This window comes from Heteronotia binoei, chromosome 1 (assembly GCF_032191835.1).
Source record: "Heteronotia binoei isolate CCM8104 ecotype False Entrance Well chromosome 1, APGP_CSIRO_Hbin_v1, whole genome shotgun sequence".
NCBI lineage: Eukaryota > Metazoa > Chordata > Lepidosauria > Squamata > Gekkonidae > Heteronotia > Heteronotia binoei.
The window spans coordinates 248,664,585-248,673,967 of record NC_083223.1 but is presented as its reverse complement, the minus strand read 5'-3'; the positions used below and the strand labels follow the sequence as shown (position 1 = coordinate 248,673,967).

Here is a 9,383-nt window from a genome sequence, read left to right as displayed (position 1 = left end):
CCTGCACTACTTGCCCTCAGAGAACAGCCCTGCTGGATTCTGTCACACCCTCAAGTTCAATGTGGAGAGAACCCCTGAGGTGCTGAGTCACTGAAGGAGATGGCGGCTGAGGGGGAAAAGCAGAGTGAGAGAAAAGGAAAGTGTTGCTAATCTCTTCCACTTGCCAGAAATCACCAGAGGAGAAGCAGCTGCCTGAAGCAGGCTTCTTCTTCACTGTTCCCTCCCCCTCTTACCACCATGAACCATAAGAAATGGAGGGATTGTATAACTGTTTTCATAAATATAATAAAGTCACATTCCCACCCCTTGCAGCAGCTTCTCTACTTTAAATGACCCAGAAGTCTGAGCCTGTCCAGCTCCTCTCTGGCACCACCATGCCAAGTTCACACAGCCATCACCTTGCTTATCACAGTAGCCCCCCTAGTCCTCAGTTTGCTTTCTCATGAGGACCTAGTGACAGAGAGGCTGAGAGAGGTGCTGCTGCTACAGTTAGGCAGTCAGGGGCCCTCCAGCACAGGCCCCCATATCAGGAGAAAGCAGGGGTGATGGTTAGCAGCCAAGGAAATGCGAGTGGGGTTCAAGCCCCTCTCCCCAAATGTTATTCCCAGTTCCAGTTATTGCATAACAAGTAGACCAAAGACCTTGAGGTCATTTGACTAAATGTATAATTGACTAGCACCAAATACTGCTATTGATTATAAAACGAATCTCTAGCTGCCAGTTGCACAGATGCTCCCATTAACATTTGAATTTGCATCAGTGAGTTTGGAAAAGGAAGGTGAGTAAGGGGTTGTGTAATTTGTAACCTTTTATGGCATAAGGTTATACCCACTTAAAATGTCTTCCAGATATATAATGCAACCATGTTTCATTTATAAAATGCCCTCCTGAATGGTTCTGCTTTTCAGAATTTGCAGAAAGCCAAAAGCATGGCTTGAAACTCAACATAAACAAACCCCCTAAGATCATGGCATCTGGCCCCATCACTCCTTGGCAAATAGAAGGGGGAAACATGGAAGTAGTGACAGAATTCAAATTTCTGAGATCCAAGATCACTGCAGATGGTGACTGTAGCCATGAAATTAAAAGACATTTGCTCCTTGGGAGGACAGCTGTGGTGAACCTGGGCAGTATAATAAAAAGTAGAGATATCACCATGTCAACCAAAGTCTGTATAGTCAAAGCGATGGCATTCCCAGTAGTAATGTATGGCTGTGAGAGTTGGACAATAAGGAAGGCCAAGCACAGAAGAATAGATGCTTTCAAGTTGTGGTGCTTGAGAAGAATCTTGAGAGTCCCTTGGACTGCAAGAAGATCAAATCAGTCAGTCCTAAGGGAAATCACCCGACTGTTCCCTGGAAGGTCAAATGCTGAAGCTCAAATACTTTGGCCACCAAATGAGAAGGGAGCACTCACTGGAGAAGACCCTGATGCTGGGAAAGACAGAGGCAAAAGGAGAAGGGGAGGGCAAAAGATGAGATGGCTGGGCAATGTTACTGATGTAACTAACATAAATTTGAGCAGACTTCAGAGGATGGTAGAAGACAGGAGGGCCTGGCATGACTTTGTCCATGGGGTCGCAAAGAGTCAGACCCGACTGTGTGACTGGACAACAACAAAAAAGCATGGGAGTCTGTAGATGCAACAGTTGGGATGGCCAGGGGTGGGCTGATGCAATGATAGCAACACTCCTTTGCTATTATATTCCGAGTTCGCTACAAGGTGCTGGTCATTACCTATAAAGCCCTATATGGCCGAGGACCTGCCTACCTTAGGGACCGCCTCTCTCCACATGTTCCCCAGAGAGCACTAAGATCTAGCTCCCAAAACCTTTTAAGGATCCCTGGACCAAAGGAGGCCAAACTGAAAGTAACGAGGGAGCAGGCCTTCTCTATAATGGCCCCCCACTGGTGGAATCAACTACCGGAGGAAGTGCGAGCCCTGCGGGACTTTAATCAGTTCTGCAGGGCTCGCAAAACCACCCTCTTTCTGCAAGCTTATAAGGAACCCTGAAAACGATATCTAGCCGCCGGAATACATCTATTGGAAATAGCACCTAATTTATTGTAGTTTTAAATTTTTATGTAACTGTTTTTAAATGTATTTATTAACTGTATTTTAAAAATTGTTTTATACGATTCATGGCGTAGACCATGTCCTGTCAGCCGCCCTGAGCCTGCTTCGGCGGGGAGGGCGGGATACAAATAAAATTTATTATTATTATTATTGTTACGGCTCCTTCACAGGTCTTCCAGTGAGCTCTGTAACATACTCTGTAATGTTGGATTCAGTATGAGTTTTCAGGCTGTATCACTCATGGGAAACCATGGGCCAGATTCTGTCTCAAGGACAGAAGAGGTCAATGAGAGGCAACTTAAAAGTAGGTTCAAGGGGTGTTGAACTCATTTGTTATGAGGGCTGGATCAGACATAAATGAGACCTGGTCGGGCCATGTGTGTCATAAAATGTAATGCCAGGTAGGGGAGATATAAACTGTATAAAGGACACAAACACATACACTCAGCCTAATCCACCTCACTGGCTTGTTGAACCTCAGCCAACAGAAGGAAGAAACACTTGGCTCAGTAGCTCAGAGAGAGCCGGGCAAAGCTAGTTCTCCTTCCCAAGGGAGGAGCCTTGCTCTGGAGCTCCTGTGCGATTGAGCAAGCCTGGCAAAACAAATGGTAAAGAAGAAAGCAAAAGAGGGAGAGAAGGAAGCAGACAACAGTGAGTTGCTCACAGGCCTGATAGGCGCCCTCCAGGGGCCCTCCCTGGGCCGCATGTTTGATATCCCTGTTCTAGAGCTTCAGGTTCCCAGCTCCACTGCAGCCTCAGCAGAGCATGTGTCTGAAATCCTAAAATTCTCCAGAACATTCTGGATTCCAATAGCTTCCTCTGTTGTGGGGTGTCAGAGCCCCATGAATTGAATCCCATTTTCAAACTATCAATGCTCAAGGCATCACTACATCCATCAGCAATGAACTCCACAGTCTAATTACTTGCCGAGTCAAGAAATATTTGAACATTTTATCTATGCCACTTCTCCAGAGACCTGCTCAAGGAGACGTGTAACCATAAATCACCAGTTGAAACACAGCCACTAATAACCAAACGTGACCATTAAGACTACATTCTCCTTCTCCCTTAATAGCAGAACTCAGAGGGTAGCCAATGAAGAAGAGCAATTGATTCAGGGTGGGCAAAAGGAAGTATTTATTTGCACAGTGAGAAACTAAATTGTGGAAGTCACTGCCAGTGTGTGCAGTAATGGCCACATAGCAACATCTTTCCCACCTCCTGATGCCTCAGATCCTTTTACTGGAGATGTCTGGACTTGTATCGAGGACCTTCAGCATCCAAACTGGAACTCTGCCACTAAACTATGGAGATATGTAAGGGTTCTCAAACACAGATGGAATGTCCATGTCCTGAATACAATTTAGAATCCCTTGTTCCCATATGCCCATTTAGGGGTTGGGCTGAGCTAAAATAACAGCTTCTGGAAAGGGGGGGGGGGGCGCTTTCCTAAGCAGCAACTTGCATGCTTGTTTGAAAAGACCAAAATTCCTCACAACGAGGTAATGCTGAGGTCACGTCTAAAAATGTGTGCTTTTCTTTCCCCCCGCTCCCTTTTTTCCCCATCCACAGTTCAGCAGAAACTAACTGAAGTCCTCTGTTCCACAATGGCAAATAGAGCGGCTCTGGCAGGGGCATCTGAGGACACTGCTCCCCAGGCACTGCGTACAGGTCAGGAGATGCTCACTCTTGGTGATGCCACTGTATTGGAATCTCAGGTCCCTCCTACAGACTCAGCCTAAAGTGGCATGCATGGGGTGGGTTCACGGCTTATGCAAAAAAAAAAAAAGCTAATTTTACAATTTATTTTATTGCAGCCCCATGGCACAGAGTGGAAAAGCTGCAGGACTGTCTGAGCTCTCTGCTCACAATCTGAGTTCGATCTCAGCGGAAACTGGGTTTCAGGTAGCTGGCTCAAGGTTGACTCAGCCTTCTATCCTTCCGAGGTTGGTAAAATGAGTACCCAGCTTGTTGGGGGGAAAGTGTAGATGACTGGGGAAGGCAATAGCAAACCACCCCCTAAAAAGTCTGCTGTGAAAACATGATGGGATGTCATCCCAGTCGGAAACAACTGGTGCTTGCACAGGGGACTACTCTACCTCCAATTTTACAAAACTTCTCTATGCATGTGTGGAAAAACAAGTGTATAGAATCTGGCAGACACTGCTGGGAGCTGGCTGAAGCTACTTGGGAATGTAGACACTCAGTCTCTGGGGATCTGCTGCTCTGTAGAAGTGTCTCCTTGCATCCTTTTGTGCTGTACTACGAAAAGTCGAAAACACTTCTCAGTCTCCAGTGCTCTTCTCCAAAGGGAACGTTCTCTGGTAAGTGTACACCCACACACACTTGTGCAGAATCAGACCACTGGCAGCAGCTCTCCAGGGTCTCAGGCAGAAATCTTTCACATCAACTACTGCCCGGCCTTTTTTAAAACTGGAATCTTCTGCATACAAAACAGATGCTTTTTCAGAGCCACAGCCCCTCTTCTAATTTGTCAGTGCTCAGAGAATTGGGGACTGTTTAACACTGGTATCAAAAGCTGGATTGTTTTTTCCTTGGAAAGAGGCTGAAGGTAGTCGCATTGGCCCAAAATGAAATGTAAAAACAAAAGGCTATGTGATGTCTTTTATTAGGACCAGCAACAAGGATACACTAAAGTATGCCAGCATTTCCAGTTCCTCAGGGCTTTTCTTCAGACTGGATTTTTATTAAGGGGGAGGAGGGGGAAAATGTCTCAAGCTTTGCCTCAGTCTCATGTGTGTGAAAAGCTGAAGAGATTTTAAATGGTGTTGGTGTCAGGTTATGCCCTTGACCTTCTGGGAGGAAGCAGCAAAAAATAGAAGCATCTCATTGAAAATACAAAAATCAGCAGTTGATCAAATGTCTCCCTATTGCCAGACAGGACATAAAGATCCCTTAGAAGGCTGAGAGCAGGAATAAAAAATGTGTCATTGCATTAGCAATACCTGAGATTAATTTTAGTTATATTTTATGTTCCTGCGTCAGCAAGAAGCTAAATTAAGGAGTATTAGCTTTCCTGGTAGGGTGGGGGGATCTATAAATGAAGTTTAACTTTGGTGTCAGAGGAAATGGAAGCCACATTGGGGGAGTAATACCTTTTGCTGCTGGGGAGAGGGGGGAGGGTTTTCAAGGCAAGAGACATTCAGAGGTACATATATGAACATATGAAGCTGCCTTATACTGAATCAGACCTTTGGTCCATCAAAGTCAGTATTGTCTTCTCAGACTGGCAGCGGCTCTCCAGGGTCTCAAGCTGAGGTTTTTTCACATCTATTTGCCTGGACCCTTTTTTGGAGATGCCAGGGATTGAACCTGGGACCTTCTGCTTACCAAGCAGATGCTCTACCACTGAGCCACCGTTCCTCCCCTGAAGTAGTTTTCCATTGCCTTCTGCTGCTTTGGGACTCTGGCATTCATTGGTGGTCTCCCATCCAAATACTGACTAAGGCCAGCCTGGCTTACCTTCATGTTGAGCCACGAAAGCTAGATGAATGGAGCCAGCGATCCAAGGCACCACCTCAGCTGGTTGGTAAGAAGAAAAACAGATCAAAAGGGAGGGACGGTGGCTCAGTGGTAGAGCATCTGCTTGGTGAGCAGAAGGTCCCAGGTTCAATCCCTGGCATCTCCAACTAAAAAGGGTCATGAAAACAGGTGTGAAAAACCTCAGCCTGGAGAGCCACTGCCAGTCTGAGTAGACAATACTGACTTTGATGGACCGAGGATCTGATTCAGTATAAAGGAGTTTCATATGTGAGAGCCAGTTTGGTGTAGTGGTTAAGTGTGCAGACTCTTATCTGGGCGAACCGGGTTTGATTCCCCACTCCTCCACTCGCACCTGCTGGAATGGCCATCGGTTAGCCATAGCTATTGCAGGAGTTGTCCTTGAAAGGGCAACTGCTGAGAGCCCTCTCAGCCCCACCCACATCACAGGGTGTCTGTTGTGGGGGGAGAAGACATAGGAGATTGTAAGCCGCTGAGTCGCTTATTCAGGGAGAAGGGCGGGGTATAAATCTGCAATTCTTCTTCTTCTGCTATGTTCAAAAGCCCATCCTGCCATCAGACTTACTATAGAGGGGCCAGAGCAAGGATAGCCAAACTGGAGGGAGGAATGGAGGGAAGGGATCAGATCTTTTTCTCCCCTTTTGTACAAACAGCAAGCCACAAGGAGAATGCAGATAGGGTGCAGCTCAGTGGCAGAATACCTGCCATACAAGCAGAAGGTTCCAGGCATGAAAAGCTGCTTTCTGGCTTAAAGGACAACAGGTCTGGGAAAGATGCCCCACTGCCCAAATACTTTGTCGACCCACTGCCAGTCAAACAAAGATAGTCCAAGCCAAATGGTTTGACTCTAAGGCAGCTTCAAATGCTCAGCAGGAAAATGGAGGTATTGTAACAGATCTGCCCTCTGGTCAGCTTGACTTTCCAAAGGCCCCCCCCCCCCCCCCCAAGCTGATTCCCACATACTTTCAAGGTATCCATGAGGGCTAGAACTTTTCAAAAAGAAATAATAGATTCTCTGGATGCTGCTTTCTGCTATCCATACCAAACAGGCTGGGGAATTAATCTTCCTGCCATGGCCTTTCTTGCACTAACCTGTAATTTGGGACAGTCTCTTCTGTTGCAGCAGGAAGATACAAGGCTGGGTTTTTTTTAAAAAATTGGATTTATACCCTGCCCTCCACTCTGAATCTCAGAGTGGTTCACGATCTCCTTTACCTCCCCCCACCCCCAACAGACACCCTGTGAGGGTGGGCGGGGCTGAGAGGGCTCTCCCAGAAGTTGTCCTTTCATTACCCATCCACCCCGTTCAAAGGAACAACCAGCCAACTACCAATGCTTAATGGGAAAATATACATTTTATAATAAGTTACAAAAGAAAAACAAAACAAAACAAAATCACCATGCATGGGATTCAGGTCACACGGACTGGGGGAGACAGGCACACACATCAGTCCCGAATCCTTGCTGAAACCTTGAATGGGCTCCACCTGCAGAACTGCCTGTGCACCCCCTGAAAGGGGAAGTTTCTCCAGGCTGTTTAAAACAGTTAAAAAACCAGCTGCACACACATTTGTCCAAAGGAAGCCTAAGACCGAGGAAGAGGAACTGTGTTCAATGCCAAAGTCCTGTCTCAGATCCTCCTTGAAAGAGAAGTGTTTTGAACTCAACCCCTGCATGTCCAGCAGAGAACTGTCACTGAGGCCAATGCTGCTTGTTCTTGGGCCGAGGGGATCCAACCAATTTTGCTTTCCAGCATCCTTGTGTTCTTGAATCCACCCGTTCTGGCCTCCTCTTCCCCTAGTGGCCGCTTCTAGCTGGATAGCGCTGTTTGGCCTCCTGCAAGAAGTTTCTAAAGGCTGGTTCTTCGTGGCTTTCCTCTGTCACTGGAACAAAAGGAAGGAGATTCAAGTGGGGGAGCTGTGTTGGTTTGAAGCAATAAGTTTTGAGTCCAGTGGCACTTTTAAGACCAACAAAGGTTAATTCTGTGTAGAAGCTTACATATGCATGCACACTTTTCCAGAAGGAAGCAGAAACCCTGACTAAGGGGATCCCAACCAATAGCTTTAGAGTCAAGACTCACCTCGTTGAGAACAACCAGCCCTGCAGGAGGAGGTAGAAAGATAGCCTTCCCCTTCTGCCCCACTCCCCTGACAGCTAGCATAAAAGTAGGAGCAGATTATGGGAGAAGGCACTGTATTCAAATCTATAGCAGCCTGCTGTTTCCACCCACCTTCCAGGAAGGAAAAGAAGGCTAAGAGGTCAGCACCCCTCCTCAATGAGAAGGAACTCACTTCTGAATGTGAATTTGTGTAAGAATTACTGAGCAGGCAGTGGCTGTGCTGACATTGCCTGTAGGTCATGATGTAAGAGTGGCTCATTAAAGCATAGCCCCTTCAGTGCCTCTGTTTAGCGGAACCAGAAACGGAGCTAGGAAGCACTGTCAGATGGAAGAATCTGATACTCCAGAAGCCATCTGGAGCTGGGAATGGCACAGTTTGATTACAGGAATAGAACAACATTATGATGACTCAGTTATGCAGGAGCATTGTTATTAACGAAGCTGCAAATGTAATAGAGCCAATCCTTTCTGGAAGGCCACTCACAGCATTGATAATTAAGGCAAAAACAGGATGCTTAGTAGGTTCCAGATACAACAAGATAGTGTCATGATCTATACACAATTGTAAACTACTCATAATTAGCTATGATATAAATGTTTTGTAGCCAATATTTTGTAACGTTCTGATTCCCCCTTGTCCTCTCTGATCTGCCCCAAAGAAAGAGAGCTCTTCTTCACCTTAGGTAGCTCTGCAGATAAATGCTCAAAACCAACGAAAGGTGAGCCACTCTGGGTTCTCCCTGCAGTCTTACCAGAGGCCCTTGGCTACCAGACTTCCACCTGCAGCACAGCCTTCCTCACCTTGATGGTCAACGTCATCTGTGTCACTCTCCGGGGCCTCATCCTCATCCTCCAAAGTTCCTCGTGTCAGGATCAGTGCTGAAGGGCCTGATGCAGCCTCAACGGCTGAGCCTGGGAGAATCAATGAAGCAGCTGCTCACTTTGCCCCTGGCCCTCTGGGGCTGAGAGATGTCACCACCACCACCACCCTTTTCAGCATGCCTCTTGCTTCTGTTCCCAACAGCTGTCCCAGGGGGGAAAAAAGGATGGATGGACCATGTGGAAAATCTCAAAGGAGAGAATGGAGAGGCACTCCATGGGCCGGGGGGGGGGGGCGGTCCCCTAGACACACTGAAGACCACAACATGCAAGGCCTGGCGGGGAACACAAGATTGTGACAGTTGCTGCTTTCTCCTGCAGATGTTAACACAGACAGCCTCCTGTCTACTGGAAAGAAATCTGCAAATGCATTAATCTTTGTTTCCCCTCCTGACCTCACTGTGTCTCAAAGAACTTGAAGGGTCCTGCAGAACATGGGGACCGAGTGCACAGTCAGCAGTCCCACCCACATACTCGCTGCAACCTCGGCCTCAATGGACAGGCAGAGTGGAACTAGCCTGTCACCTTCTACCACCCCCAAACAACTGCCCTGAATGTCAAGGGCAGCCGTGACAAAGATGCTGTCAGGCCCATGGCCTAAACCGCTTCATACCTGAGCCAGCTGGGCTGTTCTCCATAGGGACGGGGCCCATGTCTTGTTGCAGTCGGTCCAGCTGTTCACGCTGGCGCTGGCTCTCAGCTTTGTCCTGCAACCCAGACAAGGCCGCTCCCATTAACACAACAATCCAAGTTCACCTACAGGTCTAGCATAACAACTTGTTTTGGC

General features: G+C 47.3%; 1 protein-coding gene across 1 annotated transcript in view; it reads right to left on the bottom strand.

Annotated features, from left to right (window-relative positions):
• Window positions 1-6,934: 6,934 nt before the first annotated feature.
• Window positions 6,935-9,383, bottom strand: part of GPN1 (GPN-loop GTPase 1) — a 17,247-nt gene continuing 14,798 nt past the window's right edge. Inside the window, exons 12-14 of the mRNA XM_060251420.1 lie at window positions 9,210-9,303; window positions 8,519-8,629; window positions 6,935-7,481 (exon numbers count right to left, since the gene is read on the bottom strand). Of these exons, the coding sequence (XP_060107403.1) occupies window positions 7,396-7,481; window positions 8,519-8,629; window positions 9,210-9,303 (291 nt within the window). The 3' untranslated portion in view covers window positions 6,935-7,395. The remainder of the gene's footprint in view (window positions 7,482-8,518; window positions 8,630-9,209; window positions 9,304-9,383) is intronic.